The following is a 22,756-nucleotide window of genomic DNA, read 5'->3' on the forward strand; positions in this document are numbered from 1 at the left end:
TGCATATGCTTAACTCTTATTTAAAAAATAGTATGAGATAACATTGTTATGGCTTTGATCTAGGAAGAAGTCTTTTGTTAATAATTTTAAATTGTGATTTTTACCCTTAGGTTTTGTTTGCTACTAGTGTTGGTAAAATTGTAACTTGTCTTGTCCTAGAACTTTTTCACACTATATTCAGCATCTCTTTGCAAGGATTTCAGTCCCACTTGTGTTCCCCTGTAGCATTTCTACTGCAGTCTCCTTTTCCTGATTAGCTTTCTCCCTTATGTGACTAGCTGTCTGATTTTTAAGTTCCAGAACTTTTAAAACTTAAAATCATAGCATTTTTGTTAGGTTTTTGTTTTTAAATCCTAGCATTTTTTTTGCCTGTGAAGTAGAGAACCATTCTTTGTCTTCCTCACATGTACTAGCTTTGTTGTTCTAGCCAGCTGACACTGAGTTACAGAGTACCTAAAAGAACTGCTTGAGGGTAAGATTTCTGGTTATTAGCTATTGTAAGAACATTGTTCTTACTGGAATTGGTCTAGGGTGGTAGAAGAAGGGCTGGGCTAAAATGGGCCCCAAGAGTCTGGGATTTTTATCTGTGGGGTCATTTTCCCTGGGGCCACCCCATTACCTTAATAGTCTGCTTCTTAATGTTCTGGATTGTGCTTGAATTCTTCAAAGGGTTTGGTAAACCTGTCAGTCATTCTTACCAGGTTTATGCTTGAGTGTATATAATGTACGTATTGTGAGGTACTGCACCAGTTTTATTAGCATTAATTTAAGGTGACCACATTACTCATGAGAAGCAGAGCAAAAATGCATTATTAAGCCCATCCCAAACAAACGATTTCCCAGTGAAGGCTTTATAATACAGTACTTTACTCTGTGATTTAAATTATGGGGAAACTTTTGTTCTTTAAAAAATGTCAGTATGTTGTGTCTTGGGTTTTTTAAAAACAAAGCTTTTTTCTGGTGTGACAATATAAAATACTTTAAAAATTTAAAAATATTTAGTAATATTTGCCATGAGTATAGTGCTGAACTTGAAACACAACTTTGAAGGTAACTCTGACAAATTCTACCTACATAAGCAAAATTCTCTTTGCTTTTTAAATTCTTTAACTTCTATGGGCCACCTGGGTGGCACAGTTGGTTAAGTGTCTGACTCTTGGTTTCAACTCAGATCATGATTTCAGGGTCGTGAGATTGAGCCCTGCATGGGGCTCCACACTCAGTGCAGGGTCTGCTTAAGATTCTTTCTCCCTTTCCCTCTGCCCCTCCCCACTACACACACACACACACACACATGGGTGCACTTTCTCAAATAAATAAATCTTAAAAAATAAATTCTTCTTTAAATATTCTTTAAGAGTATGTACCATTCCTTTTAATCTGTCTTCTTTTTAAATGTTTTGGGTCTTGATTGTAGTCCTTCTTTTACCCTTTTTAGGTCACAGACTCCTGCCCCATTAAGAATTTGAAAAGTAGGGGTGCCTGGGTGGCTCAGTCGTTAAGCATCTGCCTTCGGCTCAGGTCGTGATCCCGAGGTCCTGGGATCGAGCCCCGCATCGAGCTCCCTGCTCAGTGGGAAGCCCGCTTCTCCCTCTCCCAACTCCCCCTGCTTTGTTCCCTCTCTCTCTGTGTCTCTCTCTGTCAAATAAATAAATAATATCTTTAAAAAAAGAATTTGAAAAGTAGGAGCCCTATACTAAGAGAAATATGCATGTACACACAGCTCTGCACACAAATTTTGTAGGTTCCCAAATCATCTATATCTGAACCTCTGATCCCAGACTGCCACTGGTGTTGGAATTTCCCCATCAAAAACTCCTGAATATATCAGTGTCTTTTTGGCTCAATACCTTTTTTTGTTGTTGTTGTTAAAGATTTTATTTATTTATTTTAGAGACAGAGCACAAGAGGGGGGAGCGGGAGAGGGAGAAGCAGACTCCCTGCTGAGCAGGGAGCCCAATGCGGGACTCGATCCTGGGACTCCAGGATCATGACCTGAGCCGAAGGCAGTTGCTTAACCAACTGAGCCACCCAGGCGCCCCTTGGCTCAATACCTTTGAAAGAACCAAGGGTAAGTTTAATTAGTTGCAGCTACTTCACTCCAGTCTTTGAATAGTATACTCCCTCCCCTCCAATCCATACACAAAAGTAATAGCACAATCTGGCTATGTGAGTACAGTTTGAGTTTCAAATCTGTATTATATACAGGTTATATCAGATATATTTTAAAACATTGAACAAGATGAGAATATATAAAATCACACATGGTTAGAAGTAGCATATATGTTAGAAGTGTTATTAAAGTAAGGATTATTAATTGAATTAGGGGATTTTGTTAAGTTGCTAGCATGAAACAAATCAGAAAATACAATCACATCTCATTTAATGTTTGCTGTTATCTTCTGATTAACCATGTTCTCTGGCTAACTGGGAATTAACCAGGAAACTCTGTTGGATGACAGTCCTTCTGTCCTTCTGAAGCTTCTAAAAATATATCAATGTGCTTTCTTGGCAGAGAATTTTAACCATTACCCATCCTTTTTTTTTTCTTTTAAGTAGTCTCCACACCTAGTATGGAGCCCAACTTGGGGCTTGAACTCACGACCCTGAGATTAAGACCTGAACTGAGATCAAGAGTCAGACATTTAACTGATTGATCCACCCAGGCACTCCACCCCCCCTTTAAAAAATGATTCCTTGAGGTCATCTTTATGGACATACATATATGAGCTGAATATGTAACAATCCTAAGGGTACTTCCTTATAATCCATACTTTTGTCTTTCTCCTTTTTTCCCCCTAAGATTTATTTATTATTTGTCAGAGAGAGAGAGCACAAGCAGTGGGGGTGGCAGGCAGAGGCAGAAGGAGAAGCAGGCTTCCAGCTGAGCAAGGAGCCCGTGTGGCGCTCGATCCCAGGACCCTGGGATTATGATCTGAGCCGAAGGCAGACACTTAACCGACTGAGCCACCCAGGTGTCCCTTTTGTCTTTCTCCTAAAAGCATATAGCTAAAATATGATTAAGGTTATATTACCCCATGTCAGTTTTACATAAGTCATCAAGTATATATTGAACATTTATAGTATCTAGACGGTGCTATTCAATAGAACTTCCTACAACAATGGAAATTTTTATATTTGCACTTTCTTGTAGTATACCTATTAGCCAGATATCTGTTGAGCTCTTAAAATGTGATTTATGTGACAGAGGAACAGAATTTTAATTTAATCTATATTTAAGTAGCCATATGCAGCTTGTGGCTACTATATTAGACAGAATAGATCCTGATTCTGCAAACTCTAACTTACATAACCTTGGGTAAATTAGTTAACCTCTCTATAAAATATGATTAGTATAGATCTTTTTGGAAAGTTACGTTTCCATTGGTTAATGCCTATAAAGCATTTAGCATAATGCCTTGCATGTCAAGTAAGAACGCAATAAATACTAGACATTATTATGCAAGTATCAAGGAAGGGAATACAAAGATAGGAAAAATTAATTCCCATGCATAAGACAGTTGCATTTCAAATGGGCCTTGCCAAAAAGTTTCAACAGTGAGGAGCTTTGATGTGGTGGACAGGGTCTGAACAGAGGCAGGGCAGCTGGGGTGCTTGTATAGGCAGAGAGGCTGCTTTTTTATTTTAAATTTATTAATAAATAGAGTCTGTTCCATATCTGCATGCCAGAAATTTCAAAGTCTCCTAAGTACAAAAAGCTAGGTTCCATTCTTAGTTTTTTGTGTTTTTTGTTTTTTTTTTTTTTAAAGATTTTATTTATTCATTTGACAGAGAGACACATAGTGAGAGAGGGAACACAAGCAGGGGGAGTGGGAGAGGGAGACGCAGGCTTCCCGCTGAGCAGGGAGCCCGATGCGGGGCTTGATCCCAGGACCCTGGGACCATGACCTGAGCCGAAGGCAGACGCTTAACAACTGAGCCACCTAGGCGCCTCAAAAGTTTTTATATTACTTATCAAATTCTGTTTTAGCCATCTAAATATACTTTGATATTGGTTACAAAAAAATAAATAGGAAAGTTTTAAATGTTTTAGACCCTATACTTAGTGCTTTATATATTGTCTCATTTAATTTTCAAACATAACCCTTTATATTCCAAGTCTATAAGCCATTATCTGAAACCCTTGAGGCCAGATCTATTTTATTTATTTATTTTTAAGATTTTATTTATTTGAGAGAGCATGAGTGGGGGTGGGGGCAGGGAGAAGTAGGCTCCCCGCTCAGCAGGACCATAGGATCATGATCTGATCATGCTGGCAGGACCCTGGGATCATGACCCTAGCCAAAGGCAGATGCTTAACCAACTGAACCACCTAGGCACCCCCAGATCTGTTTTAGAATTGTAAGTTTTTCATATTTTAGATAATTTAGGGTATGTAATTTCTAGACAAGTGTTACTTTTCCAATACTGAAACATATTAAATGGAATAAATAGGGCTTCACATCAGTTCAGATCCTATCTTCCTACAAATGGATTGTAAGATTAGGTTTTGACATCAAAGAAATTAAGGCTGTTTTCAGTTTTTTAAGATTTCTAAAATGTGGAATTTCAGATAATTCCTTCTGTTTATATGTATTCTCCATATTTGTGTAGCTGCTATTGGTGGAAACTCTATACTCAGGTTTATCTGGTACCATTTCTCATGTACTATCTTTTCCACGTAATAAAAGGGCTAGTCTTGATTGAGAGCTTGCTGAGCTTTCCTTTAATGCTATTTCTCTTGTTCTATGCATGGTTTTCATGATGACTCTTTGACCCCTCACTTCATTTATTGCTAACTGCCATACTCTGTGTAACTCAAACAGCACCAGGTGCCCAGTGAGTATTTTTTGAATGAATGACTCCACCCACAGATACACTGAAAGCTTTATTTTTCATAGCCCCTCACATGTCATGAGGTTTTTACCTAGCACAGTAGGGTGAAAGGCAGGACAGGGACATTAGTTTGTATAAATTGCTTTATGTCTGGTTTCATGATTTTCTATAGTCAAAATAGGTACACAAGAAAACCATTATTGTTAATGTGCCTGGTGGGAATGATCAGTGGGGTCAGTAGTGTATGATGTACTTATGTGGATGTATGGATATTGATTCATACTTAATTTTCCTGCTAGATTTACTGTAAAAATCATTTTGCTTTATTTCCTTTTTTATACTTAATAGAATGCTCCTCCCTTCTTCTGTCTAGTGGAAAGGCCATTCTTGTAGGAATTGGGAGAATTGGGTCAGGCTCCAACGTTGCTGGAATTATCGCTGGGTCACAGTGGGAAGGCAGTTTGTTTTGGGGTCTTGATATCCTGATAGCAAAAGTTTGTTTATTCAGGGGGCGCCTGGGTGACTCAGTCAGTTGAGTGCCCAACTTTTGGTTTTGACTTGGGTCGTGATCTTGGGTTTGTGGGACCAAGCTCTTGTCAGGCTCGCACTCAGTGGGGAGTCTGCCTGGGATTCTCTCTCTTGCTCTCCTCCTCTGCCCCTCCCCTGGCTCATGTGCTCTCACCCTCTCTTGCGTGCATGCATGCTTTCTCGCAAATAATAACTAGATATATATATTTTTTTGTTTGTTTTTTCAGAAGGTAAAAGTTGAGCTAAGTAAAATTTCAGGGTAGCAGAGTTTTTATTGGCATTCTGTTGTCTCCTTTGAGCACTTAACCTACTTTCTAGGCTTCCTTCTTGACCAGGGAAGCAGTGACCTCGGGCATAAAAAAGGTGCCCCAACTATGGCACCTACTTTCTCTGCACTGCTCCATTGTCCAGAAATAGTAGTCCTTTCACTCTGGATTCCCATTCCCTTAGTTCTGTGGCTGTCAGCTGAAGTAGGTGCCAGGAAAAAATCAGTCTGGAAATTATAGCTAATATAGGGAAGAGATTTGGTACAGCATAGCCTTCCCATATCTCTGCATGTCTTTCACTGGGGATTTTGCCTCACTGTTAAAGTTTAAATAACCTCAGAAGACAGTTTTGTCCTTCCAGATTTCCCTGATTTGTCTCTTAATCCCTTTCTCCTTAGGTTATCCCATAAAAGTCCTCTCTCCTGAGTCCTTACAACCCTTTTACTTACCCTGATGCCCACCGCTGCCCTATTGTTTGTTTTCTCAGAGGTTGGGATTCAACAGATCCTTAGTCTGCATTTCTGCCTCTGATGAGGTTTTGTCCTTTTTTGAACCTCGCCATGGCAGATCCACCTCTGGAGTCCCTTGCTTTGAATAGAACTCAGTAAACCAGAAAGGTGGGGGTGAGGTCACTTCTTGTAAGGAAACACCCCGTCCTTTCTCAGTCTGATATTTGATACTGACTGACTGTGTAAAGGTACGTCAGCAGGGGGCTCTCAACTTTTTTCCTTAGCCTAAGTATTAGACAAGAGAGTCAAACTTAGTGCTAGGGGAAGCTTTAGCACAGTGTTACGAACATGGCACATAAATGGTTCTTTCCAGCTGGAGAGAACTAAAGATAGCGAAGGTGGAACTAACAGCCTGGATCTCTACCCGGATATTGTCACTGGAACTGATCTTACAAGAAGGTTTTTAGACCAATGCATGTTAAGGTTTTATCTTAACTGATTATAATTCCCTGGAAAATAAAGCTTCTAAAATTACATATTTCACGTGTTTGTATGCGGTGCGCACAGAAAGTGTGGTGTGGATAACAGGATTATGGATTCTGGAGCTGTAGTCTCCAAAGCTGGATAAGAGACACAAGACAGTATGCAAAGGGTTGTTAGTAATTTAAAGTGAGACTGGGAGTCTGAGGAAAGAAATCACAACTTAGATTCCTATTTTCAAAAACAGCAGGATTTCATTTTGTCAACATTCTCTACAAGCCACTATAATGAAACCCTTTTGTGGTTCTATACTTACTGTCGGTCAGTCATAAAATACTTCCTAATGCAGCAGAATCTCTGGCTTCTAATTCATTAAATATAATATTTTTATAACATTTATTAAATAACATTGTATTTAATTAACCTGATTATTTTTAAATGTGTACCATTGGACATTTAGATCACAGCCCAACTATTGCTTTGCAGGTCTTTTTTGTTGTTGTTAAGATTTTATTTATTTATTAGAGCGCCGTGTGCACGCATGACTGGGGGGAGGAGCAGAGGGAGAGGGAGAAGCAGACTCCTGCTGAGCGGGGAGCCTCATTCAGGGCTCAGTCTCAGGACCCAAGATCATGACTTGAGCTGAAGGCAGATGTTTAACCTACTGAGCCACCCAGGCGCCCCATGTTGCTTTGCAGTTTAAAAGGAACTTGAAATTATGTGCTAAAAAAAAATATATATATATATATATTCTAGTCTTTAGGTAAGACTGTGTTGAGTAGAATGTAAAGGAAAGGCTGGACTCTTGTTTAAAACATACTCTATGTGCTAGCATGTTTCGCCAACCTCACTAGACAGACAGGATTATTTTGCAGCCATAAGAACTGTCTTTGCTGTCACAGCTGTCCCAAGAGTACCAGCCAACTATCTCCTTAGTATTCTGGGATCCCCAGATGACCCCTCCCATGAGCTCCCAAAACATTTCCCTTTTTCCTCTGTTCCTCCTCCACCCTTGTGGTAGTCACTTACTGGGGTGCCAGTTGAGGCCAGGGCCTCCTCACCAATGTTGCTAGTTCCCCCAGGGCACACTGGTACCTGGGCCAGGGGGCCCCTGGAGTTTCTAAGCATGAATCTTTAAACTGCCAGAGTGGTAGCACTATATTCTTAGAAGAAATGTTCTGGGAGGATGCTTTACTCTCTCACATGCTTGTACTTCACAGACTGCTGGCCATTCTGTCAGCTCCTTCTTACCGCCACCTTTCTCCATAGAGCCAAGTAGGAATTCATGGAAATAATGGGGTTGGGGACTAATACCTGAAGCATACTTTGCTGATAGTAATTTCCTGCTAATGCCTGGCAAAATCTCTTCTCCCTGTCTTTTCAGGACCAAAACCCGATTGAGCAACCAAGCAAACCTCATGCCTGACCAACTACCACTTCATGAGACATGCTTGGAAATCTTGAGTCCCACATTAGGGTGGATATAGGATCCTGAGTGCATTACTTAAAGATACTAATAGTTATCATTATCAGTAGACTGCAGGGATTTCTAGAAAATCTGTTTTGTCATGTTCTCCTCACACCCACTCTCCTTGCTCCCCACTCACCAGATTCCAGAACCTAGCCAGGCTGTGACCATAGAGCACAACACATCTCTGGATGTGTAGGCAAACCAGACTTTTATCCCTTGGTTGTAACTATCCCAGTATGGCTTAATCTTACTCATCCATATATAAATCTCTTTCATATATGGAAAAGAAAACTGAATAACTTAGCACATCTACTTTTGAGAAGAAAGGATACTTTTAATATTTATATCATAATAATTAGAATAATGGATTCTAAAGATGATCTGTAATATAAGTTAATTTACCATGTTTGCCTAGTTATTTCCAAAATTGTATTATGTCTCAATTATTACTATTTTTCTTTTAAAACATCTTTACTTCTTTCCTCTAAGTTTTTTTCTTGGAACAGTTGATTCATGGATTTATGCTGTATGATTAGTATTCATTTCTAATCCTAACTTGATTTTTTTTTTTCTTGTCCCCACCAGCTAGAAATATTTTTATTTTATTTTTATTTTATTTTATTTTCACACAGATGCAGAGTTTGCAGGGTGGTACAGAAGCCATAGCCCGATTGGATCAATTAGAAGCTGATTATTATGATCTGCAACTTCAGTTGTATGAGGTACAGTTTGAAATCCTGAAGTGTGAAGAGTTATTATTGACAGCCCAACTGGAAAGCATCAAAAGACTTATATCGGGTACGGTGTGCATTCAACCACGAAAGCCAGAAAAAATTGAAAACATAGAGAAAATATATGTATTTGTCAGCTATGTTTCTTGAAACTTTTGAGACTAAAAAAGTCTTAACATAAAACCTTTTAGAGGAGCTCCTAAACTGAAGTCATTAGGTAGACTCAGCAATGCAACTATGTATTACTTATGTAAAATGCTTACTTTTGTTAGGTTGTTTCAGCCAGAAAATTTTTGAGTTTTGGGGATGATACTTAACATTTATTGAGCACTTAACTGCATGCCAGACACTGCTAAGCACTTCCTATACACACTCACCCTAGAAGGTGTATTTCCCAATAATCACTATTTTACAAAGAAGCTCAAGAGGTCATGAATACAAGCCCCATGCTTGGGTATAGAGCTTACTGAAAGAAAAAAAAAGAAAATTAAAGACATATAGGATCATACTGAGTCCTAATGAAAAAATAAGGACGGGGGGGGGTGTTGCCTGAGGTTACAGAACCAGTAAGTGGATTAGAACCATGTTCTGTCTGGCTCCATAGCCCATGCTCTTAACCACTACCCCTTGTTGCTGTTTTGTTCTAGAAAAGAGAGATGAAGTGGTATACTATGACACTTACGAAAGCATGGAGGCCATGCTGGAGAAGGAAGAGATGGCAGCATCTGTGTACTTACAGAGAGAAGAGCTACAGAAACTTCAGCAGAAAGCACGCCAGCTAGAAGCAAGACGTGGACGGGTTTCAGCCAAGAAAGCCTACCTCAGAAATAAAAAGGTATAATAGGTATTTATTGAATAGACAGCCTTAATTTTAAATCCTGCTTTTAGTCGTTACTTAGTCCTTGACCCATATCTAATTCTAACCTGGTTTGTCACTAATATTTGTTTTAAAACTAAGTGAGAGTTACCTCTTCTCAGTACTCGAGCCATTATATTAACATTTTATAGTTTTCCGAGAGCTGCCCTGTTAAACACATTAGAACAGCCAGTGATAATGTCCTGTTTACCCTGAAGGTGACTCTGCTAAAGGGCATGACTGCAGGATCCCATGTAATGCAATTCCTGGCTCCTTATTATTTAAGGAGACCAGTGCTGTTCTAAATGAAGTCTTGGTTCTGACCTCAATCTTGAAGGAATTATATATATATATTAATCTAAATCTGAGGTAGGGAAAGCCACCCCCAGAGAATCTGCCTGTTTATACCAGCAGCCTCAGATCTGCTGCAACCCATCACATCACACAGAATCAGGGGCCCTCAGTGGTCTTGTCCTGTCCCATCCTTACCCCTGTCCCTCCAAGCCTACCATCTGGGGTGGCAGGTGTGCAGGGGGAGGAAGTAATGACAAAAGATGGGTAGAAAGAGAGAAAACTAGAAACACTAAGTCCTAAAAAGAAAGACAACGAGAAGATCAACTGTATGATACAAAAGATAAAAACACACCTCTCCATGTGACATCGTCCTATAATCCTTGTCTCCATGTCATCATGCCCACAGTCACAGGGTGCTTGGTTTATCCAATATCCACAGTAGAATTGCATACCCAAGGGTAGTTTTGACTAAGAAAATCATGTCCTGCTTCTCCTCTTGAAAAAACAAAGATGGTGTCTGGCTATGCCATGAGGATTTGAAGTCTGCGCTTTGTGATTGGACTTTTTAAGAAGAATAATAGAAACAACATTATTCTTTATGCATTTTTTATCTTCTTTAATGAAACCACTAGTCAAATGAGATAATAATCTTTTGCCTAAAGCCGAGAAAGCTCCAAAAGTCAAAAGCGTTCTCATACTTGGTTTGGTGACAAGCCCAGACCTGAGCTGAGAGGAAGTTGTCCATCTCATAGTCCCATTTAATTTGACTATTCATATATTTCACTGCAAAAATGTTAGTATTACTTTTAGGGCGCTCTTTCAGATCCTGCCGGAGTTACTGGGTAGTGTGTATGCAACATACCACCTTTCTAAAATCTGAAAATAAGGGACTTGAGACCTATATGCTCATTTTGTAATCAAGGGAACTAAGGCTCCTCGTAGTTAAATAAATCACCCAGAGAAAAGCAGCTAGTTACTGTGCAATGGTAGGAATCTGTCTTAGGTCCGTGTGATTTAGAAGCCTGAGTCATTGTACCACCATATCATGTTACTTATATATAATACTACTTTTGGTATCCCCCTGGAGACTGCCCTGAACAGTTTAATTTCAGGATCTGTACTTGTTAGGCAATAGAGTCAACCCAGTGTTGGTGAAAAAGACCAACACAGTTGCTTTACAATGTAGTTCACTGGCTTAAAAGGTCATTCATAATATCACTTTCTCTGGTTAGAAGAGTGATCTTTTGGTATAGTTTTGAGAGTGTTGGAAACTAATGGCCATCTTTTTATCTGGAGGACTTCTCTAGGAAGACCGAGGGAAAAAGACGTAGCATGGTGCCATTAAATGTTGCCAGATGATAGTGCATTATTTTGTAAAGAGGCACGTATTTCCTAGTTTATTATTGTTTTTATTTTCATGTGATTAGAATAAGCATTCATATATATATATATATATTTTTTTTTTTGGTCATTCTGACTTTTTTATCTTTAAGGTCCCTTTTCACTCAATCTCTGACCATAAGGTACAGATTTCATAATACTATTTAAGCCACTCCAAGCAAAACCATGTTCTTTAACCCATCAGAGTTTAGAATACACTTTCAGCCAAGAGTTGTATATCCTTTTTTACTCAGACTAGTTTAAAGAGTACAATAAGACTTAGAATCTTTTGGCCACAGACTTCAGAGCTTAAAGAGAGCTTTGAGATTATCTAAGGATACCCTCGTCCACTCTTATCTTGCTGTATCCCTCCCCGTCCAAAAAAAAAAAAAAAAAAAGTTTGGAAAAGAGACGTTCTAGAGAAGTTAATATTTTTTTAGATCCTAATGATTTGGTTTCTGCTGCTTCAGTACTTCAGATGAGAAACCAAACGTGGCCTACTTGGTGTTTTGCTATTGTAGGTACATGTTTTTGTTTTTTTTAAAGATTTTATTTATTTATTTGAGAGAGAGAGAATGAGAGAGAGCACATGAGAGGGGGGAGGGTCAGAGGGAGAAGCAGGCTCCCCGCTGAACAGGGAGCCCGATGCGGGACTCGATCCCGGGACTCGATCCAGGGACTCGATCCCGGGACTCCAGGATCATGACCTGAGCCGAAAGCAGTCGCTTAACCAACTGAGCCACCCAGGCGCCCCCATGTTTTTGTTTTAAGTTTTTTTTTAAGATTTTTATTTATTTAACAGAGAGAGTGAAAGAGGGAACACAAGCAGGGGGAGTGGGAGAGGGAGAAGCAGGCCTCCCGCTGAGCAGGGAGCCCGATGCGGGGCTCGATCCCAGGACCCTGGGATCAGGACCTGAGCCGAAGGCAGACGCTTAACAACTGAGCCACCCAGGTGCCCTATGTAGGTACATGTTAAGATTAAAACTAAAACCCAATTAAATAAACTCTGGTGTGGTGTTCCGAGTCTTTCAGGTTTCACTTACATTAAAACACATTTTATGTATTTATAGGAAATTTGTATTGCAAAACACAATGAAAAGTTCCAACAGCGCCTTCGGAGTGAAGATGAATATAGAACCCATCACACAGTACAACTAGTAAGTTTGGACTTGTGGAGACTTAGAAGAAAACTGATTTTTACATGTCTCAAAATGAATAGAGAATAAGAAAATGTGAATAACTAGATGTTAGCATTAATTCCATATATATGTATGTAGGAATGTATGTAGTTCAATATGTATGCATATATATACACACATTATTATTTAGAACAGTTTTAGACAAATTGACTAGATAACATAGACAGTTCCTATATACTTCCACACATGCACAGCTTCTCCTTCCAACCACGGTGTTGTACCTTTGTTACAGTCAGTGAATCAACGTTGATACATTGGTATCACCCAAAGTCCATAGTTTAGAGTTCATTCTTGGTGCTGTGTGTTCTATTGGTTTTGACAAATGTATAGTGATAGGATATGAATCCACCATTATAATATCATACAGAACATTTTCACCACCCTGAGAATGTCCTGTGTTCTATGTATTCATCCCCCTCTCTCTTCACACCCCTGGCAACCATTGATCTTTTTACTGTCTCCACAGTCTTGCCTTTTCTAGAATGTTTAATTGGAATCATACAGTATGTAGCCTTTTCTGATTGACATAACTCAGTAATATGCATTTAAGATTCCTCCATTTTCTTTCCTTTTTTTTTCTCCATGCATTTTCATGGCTTGATAGTTTATTTCTTTCTAGTGCCAGATAATATTCCATTGTCTGGGTACACCACAGTTTATTTATCAGTTCACCTACTGAGACATGTTGGTTGCTCCTATGTTTTGGCACTTATAAATAAAGTTGCTATAAACATTCATACAGGTTTTTGTGTGCACATAAGTTTTCATCTCTTGGGTAAATACCAAGGAGCACGATTGCTGGATTATAAGGTAAGAGTTGATTTAATTTTGTAGCAAACTGCGAAACTGTCTACCAGAGTGGCTGTAGCACTTTGCATTGCTACCAACAATGAATGAGAGTTCCTATTGCTCCATATCCTTGCCAGCATTTGGTATTGTCAGTGTTTTATATTTTAGCCATTCTAATTAGGAATGTGGTGGTATCTGATGAATGTTTAGGTTGCAGTTCCCTAGTGGTGTATGATAATGAGCATCTTTTCAAAATGCTTTCTTGTCATCTGTATATCTTCTTTGCTGAGGTTATGTACAGATCTTTTTCTGTTTTTTTAATTGGGTTGTTTGTTTTCTTTTTATTGAGTTTTAAGAATTCTTTATTCTGGATAAAGTCCTTTATCAGGGTTTTTAAAAAGCATATTGTGGCTTGTCTTTTCATTCTCTTGACAGCATATCTTGCAGAATGGGGTATTTTTAATTTTAATTTTAATGTTAATGAAGGCCAGCTTATCACTTCTTTCTTTCATGAGTTGTACTTTTGGTGCTGTATCTAAAAAGTCCTCTCCAAACCCAGGGTCATCTATATTTTCTCCTATGTTATATTTTGGGAGCTTTATAATTTATTTTACATCTAAGTCTGTGATCTGTTTTGAGTTAATGTATGTGAAGGGTATAGGGTCTGTAGCTAAACTTCTTTTTAAATGTGAATGTGTAGTTGTTCCAACACCATTTCTTTAAAACAAAAACAAAAACTGTCATTTCTCCATTGGATTGCCTTTGCTCTTCTTTTAAAGATCAGTTGATTAAATATATTTGGGTCAATTTTGTACTCTGTGTTGTCATATTGATCTAGGTCTTTCGCCGCTCCAAAGCTAGTCAGTAAGCACAAAATAAGCAACTGAAATTTTGGCTAGGATTACATCATATTTATAGGTTAAGTTTCGGAATAATGGACACCTCAATATTGTGTCTTCCTGTCTGTAAACAAGGAATTAGCTCTCCATTTTTTAAGATCTTTTTTGATTTCTTCTGTAAGTTTTATAGTTGGCCTCATATAGGTCTTATGTAAAGTGTTAAACTTTGAGGGGCGCCTGGGTGGCTCAGTCGTTAAGCGTCTGCCTTCGGCTCAGGTCATGATCCCAGGGTCCTGGGATCGAGCCCCGCATCGGGCTCCCTGCTCAGCGGGAAGCCTGCTTCTCCCTCTCCCACTCCCCCTGCTTGTGTTCCCTCTCTCGCTGTGTCTCTCTCTGTCAAATAAATAAATAAATAAATCTTAAAAAAACAAAAAAACAAAAAAACAACTTTGAGATGTTCGTTGCTGGTCCATTAGAAAGCATTTGGCTTTTCTGTGTCAACCTTGTATCCTGCAGCAGAGCTATAATCCACTCATTAGTCCAGGAGCTTTCTTTTTCTGTTGGTTCTTTTAGGTTTTCTACCTGAACAGTCTTGTCATCTGCAAATGAAGACAGGTGTATTTCTTCTATCCCAGTCTGTACACTTTTTACTTACTCCACTTTTTCCAGTAGCTAGGGCTTTCAGTATGATGCTAATAAGTAAGAAGGAATGGTGAGAGGGGACAGCTTTGTCTTCTGCTCTTAACAAGAAGTCTTCTAGTTTCTGTTCTTTTTTTTTTTTAAAGATTTTATTTATTTATTTGACAGAGACAGCGAGAGCAGGAACACAAGCAGGGGGAGTGGGAGAGGGAGAAGCAGGCTTCCCGCCGAGCAGGGAGCCCGATGTGGGGCTCGATCCTAGGACTCTGGGATTATGACCTGAGCCGAAGGCAGCCGCTTAATGACTGAGCCACCCAGGCGCCCGGCTTCTAGTTTCTGACCATTAACTACCATGCTTAGCTATAGGGTTTTTGGTAGATATTCCTTATCAAGGTGAGGAACTTACTCTCTCTGATTTACTGAGATCATTAGTTCACTTTTTAAAAAAATTGCATTAGAAATCTTCTACGCCCAGCATCGCTACACCTCATTATGTCTGCAGTGTATTATCCTGATAGTAGTCTTTTCAGACACTCGTGTCTTAGATTACTCAACCAAGAATTTTAAATTTCATTAAATAGTAGAAATGCTGACATGACCATATCACTGTATGTGCTTATATAGTGTTTGTCACCCTAAAGGCCAAATGGCTTAAGTTTTTCTGTATTAATCCCTTAAACTCATTTTGGCACATATTAGTTAAAGTTGCCCCTTACTCTTGATTTTAAACACATAAAAGTAGCCAAACTACCCATAAGTTGTAGGATTCATCATTCTCCAAGAAACTAGAAATAGCAAAATTAATTCTTGCACTTTCATTTTTCATTGTGCTTTTCATAGATCGGAAACTGACTTGTAAAGGGTAGATAATGGACCAGCCAAACAGGCAAATAAGAATGCCTCCTATCAGCCGCCATACCTGTGCTATCAAATTGCTGTGGAGATCCATGCCTAGACGTTACTTACTTCATGACGATTTTGCCACTACTTTGGTAGATGTAGCAACTGTTGGTTTTTTGTTTTTTAGATTTTCATTTATTTGACAGCACAATCGGGGAGCAGCAGGCAGAGGGAGTGGGAGAAGCAGGCTCCCCACAGAGCAGGGAGCCCGATGCTCCCTGGGATCATGACCTGAGCCAAAGGCAGACACAACCGACGGAGCCACCAGGCACCCCTAATTAGTTTTTTAGAATGACTATGAAATCCTTTCTCCAAGAGTTTCTTAGGGCAAAGAAGAGTAAAAATGAGGAAACTGATACTTGAGGAGATCTCAAAGATAAATGTCATCTGCCTTTTAATTCTGCCAAATACCAGCTTTGGGTGGAATGCTAAGTGGGGGAGAATGAGCCCACTAACCATCTCCTTTTCTTTAACATGCATAACTGTAGGAAAAGGCAAGTTGGCTTACATTAAAATAAATCCTTGTTTTTCTTTTTTCCTTTTTTTTTTTTTTTTTAAAGATTTTATTTATTTGGCAGAGAGAGAGTACAAGCAGTGGGGAGCAGCAGGCAGAGGGAGAGGGAGAAACAGGCTCCCCGCCGAGCAGGGAGCCCAACGCAGGACTCGCTCCCAGGACCTGGGATCATGACCTAAGCCGAAGACAGATGCTTAACTGATTAAGCCACCCAGGTGCCCCAAATCATTGTTTTTCAAAGCTAGTTTTAAACCACCTTTATTAAAATCTCTTGGGTGGTTTAAAATGCGCATTCCTAGATATTAACATTATTGTCTCAAAAATTTCTTCTGGAAATCCTTGCAAATTAAATATTTAAGACTAAGGAAGTTTATTTTAATATTTGATAGTAAACCTCTGAAACAGAATAAAGAAAATGTAAAGCTACTTTTTTTTTTCTAAGCTCAGAGATTGAGTAAGAGAAGGAAATGGTGGTGGGGACACAAGTCAGTTTTCCCATTAAAAAGTGCATTCTTGTTTTATTAACCACATTCATAACTGATGGGTTTCACTTCAAGAAAGTACAAACAGGGGCGCTTGGGTGGCTCAGTCGTTAAGCATCTGCCTTCGGCTCAGGTCCTGATCCCAGGGTCCTGGGAGGGAGTCCTGCATCAGGCTCCCTGCTCAGCCAGGAGCCTGCTTCTCCCTCTTCCACTCCCCCTGCTTGTGTTCCCTCTCTCACTGTGTCTCTCTCTGTCAAAAAAAAAAAAAAAAAATACAAACAATAATTTTAAGGTGTAGTTTATGAAAACTGATCAGAAGTTTTAAGATTATTTTGGTTACAGTGGTTTTTTAAATACATCATTTTTTGACAGTTTTTTTTTTGAGATGTATTTTCCATACAACATTGTGCAAATTTAAGATGGAGCATATTGATTTGATACATTCCATTTGCAGTATGATTGCCATTGCTAACATCTCTATGGTATCACTTAATTACAATCTCTTGTAGTGTTGAACAGTTAAGATGTAGTCTCTTAGCTAGTTTGTTGTTCATAATAGTTTCTTTTCTAACAGAAGATATTTTAAAATTGAAGTGTAGTTGACACACAATGGTGTGTTAGTTTCAGTTTCGGGTGTACAGTTACTGATGTGACAGTTCTCTACATAGTGCTGTCCTCACCGCCAGTGCAGCTCCCGCCTGTCACCGCACAGCACTGTGACAGTACCACTGACTGCATTCCCTGAGCTGCACCTTTTATCCCCGTGAATTCTCATTGCATAGCTGGAAGCTGGCACCTTCCATTGCCCTCCAGGCACTTTTTCCCATCTGCCCATCTCCCTTCCCTCTGGAAACCACAAGTTTGTTCTTTGTGCTGATGGGTCTGTTTCTGCTTTTTTTTTGTTTATTTTGTTTTTTAAATGCCACATGTGCGTGAGATCATAAAACATTTGTCTGATTTACTTCACTTGGCATAATACCCCCTAGGTCCATCCGTGTTGTTACAGATGGCAAGATCTCATTCTTTTTATGGCTGCGTAATACTCCATTGTACATATCCATCTCCACTCATCTTTTGATGGACACTTTGGTTGCTTACATATTTTGGCTATTGTGAATAATGCTGCAACAAACATAGGGGTGCATATATCTTTTTGAATTAATGTTTTTGTATTCTTTGGGTAAATACCCAAAAGTGGAATTACTATATCATGGGATATTTCTGTTTTTAGTTTTTTTGAGGAACCTCCATACTGTTGTCCACAGTGGCTTCCCCAGTTTACCCTCCTGCCAACAGTGCACGAGGCTTCTTTTTGTCCACGTCCTTGCCAACACTTGTTATTTCTTGTCTTTTTCATTCTAGCCATTCTGACAGGTGTAAGGTGATAATGTCATTGTGGTTTTGATTTTCATTTCCCCAACGATTAGTGATGTTGAGCATTTTTTCATGTGTCTGTTGGCCATTTGCATATCTTTGGAAAAATCCTCTGCCCATTTTAAAGTAGATTATTATTATTTTCTTTGGTATTGAGTTGTGTAAGTTCTTTATGTATTTCAGATTTAATGCCTTTCTGGACATATCATTTGCAAATACCTTCTTCCATTCAGCGGGTTGTCTTTTCATTTTGCTGATGGTTTCCTTCACTGTGCCAAAGTTTTTTATATTGGTGTAGTTCCAGTACTTGATTTTTGCTTTTGTTTCCTTTGCCTGAAGAGACCTGTCTAGAAAAATGTTGCTAAGGCTGTTGTCCAAGAGATTACTGCTTGTGCTCTCTTCTGGGAGTTTTCCTCTTTTTCACCACCTGCACCTCCAGGAGGGTCCGTTTCTTACTTGGTGCTTGACAGCTAAACCTCCAGGTCTATTTAACATGCCTATTCTTCCTCAGCACCACATACACATCCCTTCTGCTTTCCTAGGGCTTACTATAGGGTCTGGCTGACAGGTAATTGGTGTGTTTGATGGAAGAATGGAATTTCTTTATTTTCAGCTGCTTTTACCCTAACATATTACTCTCTTAGATGGTATTTTAACATGCCATCCTTTTTTATTACATGATCTTAAAAAGTTTCCTTGCTCTTATATTTTCTAATTTTGTTTTACTATCTATAAGCAAGTTGGTTTTTTCCCTGAATAATTGAGTATCCTGATGTGTATAAATTTTGATCACTTACCAGATTTAAAAAAGCATATTCTAAACTTTTTCTTTACTGCTACTTTAAAAATTCTTCTATTAAAAGCAGTTTTAATTAGTGGCTTGCAAAAATGCTTCTCAACCATTCTAACTCATTTTTAAAAACCTACACTGTTTATAAAAAGACAAATGATCGTTACAAAAGAATAAAGCAATACAGAAAAAAAAACTATGAAGAAAAAACCACCAAAATAGATTATCACAACTCCTCTTCCTGAGTTTATTTTGATTCATCTTAGAGCTAGATTTCATTGAGGTACCATTTAGGAAAGTTTCATGGTTACCATATATTCTATGTTCTGGCATTTCCTAAGAGAAAATTTGTCTAGGTCATACTGTCATATTTTCTCTCCATCAAAATTTGGAGTCATTGTTACACTTTCTTGTAGCTTTGAATGTTGCAATGAGAGGCCTGAGGTTTCCCCTCCCTCCACCCATCCTCCATCAGACTTGAGTTTTCTGCATGGATACTCATAAAGAGTCTTTGTTGTGGAAGTCTAGTAACTTTACCAGGTGATCATTGTGCATCAGGGTTTCCTGAAACTCGATGTTCACTTTCAGCCTGAAGATTCAAATCATCCTTTAGATTTCAATATAATCATCCAAGACAAATGAAGCAGTAACTCTCACTAGAAATTGTCAGGGAAAAGCTGGTGGGAAAGAAGAGAGGTAATAGAGTAAGAGAATAATGGAAGATTGAATTTGAAAAGGACAAATGGAAGAGAGACAAGTTAATGACACACTGGAGACCACGGTCCTCTTCACACGAAATTAATTGATCTTGTAGGAGGTATCTCCTAGTTTTTAAAACAAAGCAGGAAATAAAGCCATAGCCTTTTCATTTAATTCTTGTTCTGTGAAATCAGATTTAATTAGATACCTTTTAGGTGATTCAGCAGCATAAGGAATTTTTTTAAATTCCAGTATAGTTAACATACAGTGTTCTATTTGTTTCACGTGTATAATAGTAATTGTTTAACAATTTACATTACTCAGTGCATATCATGAAACATGTACTCTTAATCCCCATCACGTCTTTCACCTTTTCCTCCCACCCACCTACCCTCTGGCAATGATCTGTTTATTCTCTATAGTTAAGAATCTATTTCTTGGTTTGTCTCTTTTTTCCTTTACTGATTTGTTTCTTAAATTCCACATGTGAGTGAAATCGTATGGTATTTGTCTTTCTCTGACTTATATCACTTAGCATTATACTCTCTAGGTCCATCCATGTTATTGCAGATGGCAAGTTTTCATTATTTTTATGGCTGAGCAATATTCTGTTTTACATATGCCAAAGCTTCTTTATTCATTTATCTATAGATGGACACTTGGGCTGCTTCCATAATTTGGCTATGGTAAATAATGCTGCAGTAAACATAGGAGTGCATATATCTTTTCCAATTAGTGTTTCCATATTCTTTAGGTAAATACCTAGTAGTGGAATTACTGGATCATAAGGTAATTCTATTTTTAATTTTTTGAGGAGCCTTCATACTCCAGACATATAAACTGTTTTCCACAGTTACTACCAGTTAGCATTAACATAGGGAAATTTTTAAATTTCTGTACAGATAACTCTCAGTTTCAAGGTGTGATATTAAACCTAATGATTCATGTATACTGCGAGAAATATTTTTTTTCCCTAACTGCTGGTTATATTGTTTGAATGATTGTGCAGTATCTATAAACTATTGGCCAGGTGGCTGCTGATTTTATTTTTAAGGTGAACTGTTTGATTTTGCAGAATAGAGCAGCTACAAGTATTTTATATTTAAACTGTTTAAGCCAGAACCTCGAAGATGGAACATTTTTTAATCTAGAGAAGATTTGATTTTACTTTTCAGAGTAAACATCTTTAATTGCGGGTAAATGCAAAAAAAGAAACAGTATTGTTTTTGTCAGCATATCATTGTGAATTTTAAAACTATGATTTCTATTAAAAACTAGTAGTTTCATGCCATGAAACACTTTGTTTAATGAATCATTCTTTGGAGTTACCCATTTTACTTATTGAGAGAACTCTCCCCCCCCCCCCCGTTAATAATAAAAATGAATGAGACACATCATAATGGAATTACTATTAATTTTTTACCAGAAGAGAGAAAAATTACATGACGAAGAAGAAAGAAAAAGTGCTTGGGTTAGCCAGGAGAGACAAAGAACACTGGATAGACTTCGAACTTTTAAACAGGTAATAAAAGTATGATCAATTTAGTTTTCATTGCTTTTTTAAACAGCTACATATAGCTACATTTACAGTCCTATTGGAAGATTATGAGAAAAACTTAGGTTTTCCTTTATAATTTAGAAAATAATTATTGGGGGGATGGGCTGATGGGTTGATGGACAATAAGGTAATGAGCATTGCGTGTTCTATGCAACTGATGAGTCACAGTTCTACCCTAAAAATAATAATATACTATTTGTTAACAACCTTGAATTTAAATAAAGCCAAAAAAAGAATTATTTTAGGGGTACCTGGGTGGCTAATTTGGTTAATCATCTGACTCTTAATTTTCTCTCGGGTCATGATCTCAGGATTGAGACATCAAGCCCATGTCTGGCTCTGCACTTGGCAGAGTATACTCTAGATTCTCTCCTCTCTCTTCTCTCAAATAAACAAATAAATAAAATATTAAAATAATTTTTTAAATTAATGTTTGATTACCGGGCTACCTTTCTTCTGTGTGTGTGTGTGTGTGTTTTAAAGATATATCATTAGAGAGAGAGAGAGTGGGGGCAGGGGCAGGAGGAGGAGAGTCTTAAGCAGACTCTGTGCATGGAGCGTGGAGCCTGACACGGGGCTTGATTTCACGACCCTGAGATCATGAGATCATGACCTGAGCTGAAACCAAGAGTCGGTCACTTAACTGACTGCTGCACCACCCAGGCACCCCATACCTTTCTTCCATTTGTGTACCACATTAATACCCTCGTGCCGTTGGCCTACCACTTCAGTAGTGGAAGAGGAATGGTCAGGGCCTCTGGCAAACCGGGATTCTTTTTTTTTTTTTTTGATTTTTATGTATGTATGTATGTATTTTAGTTTTATAAAATTAATTCACAACTGACTATCCAGTCCATTTCAGGCATCAACTTGTTATTAATAGCACATACAGTAACCTATGGGAACAATCTATGGAAGTGATCCTGCCAGAATTAGAGTGGATCAAGCTGCATGAGAAATGGTTTGGCAGTTCTCTTGCCAGGCTAACCACCCATGAACCTGGACGCCAGTATCACAGCAGCCAGACATTTCCTTGGAACTGTGTTTAAGCTGAATGGTTCTAGTTGTGGAGGTGCTCAGGAGTCTTACTTCCACGGTCTGTGCTGACAAGGATAAGCCTTGTGTTAAGTAAATGTTGTTCACCAAATCCATTAATGTTAGGTTTTACTGTAGTAAAAGATAGAACAAGAGTTGTGTATATTAGTACTAAAAATTTTATTCCCTCTCCTTCCATCATAAAAATGTATATATTGTTTTGAGAGTTTTTTTAAATACCAAGAAACGTTTTATTTTTTAATTTTTTAAAAAGATTTTATTTATTTATTTGACAGGGAGATAGAGGGAGAAGCAGACCCCCAGCTGAGGGGGAGCCCAAGGTGGGGCTTGATCCCAGGACCCCCGGGGTCATTACCTGAGCCAAAAGGCAGCCACCTAACCAACTGAGCCACCCAGGTGCCCCCCAAGAAACGTTTTTAAAAAGAACATTAATTTTTAATTTTTTATCTGTAAGCATTTGAAAATACATGTAAGAAGCTAATAGTTTCATAGCTTTCTATGTATCAGTATCATTTATGTTTTGTATTTTGTCTTGCTGTTTTGTCATTAAAATTAGTAATTTCAGTCGTTAAAAATCTTTAAATCCTATGGTAATTCTGAACAGTTGGCTTCTTAAGTGGACAAGA

General features: G+C 38.4%; 1 protein-coding gene across 3 annotated transcripts in view; it reads left to right on the forward strand.

Moving 5' to 3' along the window:
* Window positions 1-22,756, forward strand: part of JMY (junction mediating and regulatory protein, p53 cofactor) — a 110,104-nt gene that overhangs the window by 65,807 nt on the left and 21,541 nt on the right. For 2 of the 3 annotated variants that reach the window (XR_010413106.1, XM_045897198.3), the window contains exons 7-10: window positions 8,663-8,828; window positions 9,409-9,596; window positions 12,362-12,448; window positions 20,943-21,038. Coding sequence is in view for 2 of the 3 variants with exons in the window: in XM_045897198.3 (XP_045753154.1) it covers window positions 8,663-8,828; window positions 9,409-9,596; window positions 12,362-12,448; window positions 20,943-21,038 (537 nt within the window). In the remaining variant the exon portion in view is untranslated. The remainder of the gene's footprint in view (window positions 1-8,662; window positions 8,829-9,408; window positions 9,597-12,361; window positions 12,449-20,942; window positions 21,039-22,756) is intronic. The other variant, XM_054512577.2, reaches the window with a different exon arrangement.

This window comes from Mirounga angustirostris, unplaced genomic scaffold, assembly GCF_029215605.1.
Source record: "Mirounga angustirostris isolate CCGP_5_RB_7025 unplaced genomic scaffold, mMirAng1.0.hap1 SCAF_7, whole genome shotgun sequence".
Classification (NCBI taxonomy): domain Eukaryota; kingdom Metazoa; phylum Chordata; class Mammalia; order Carnivora; family Phocidae; genus Mirounga; species Mirounga angustirostris.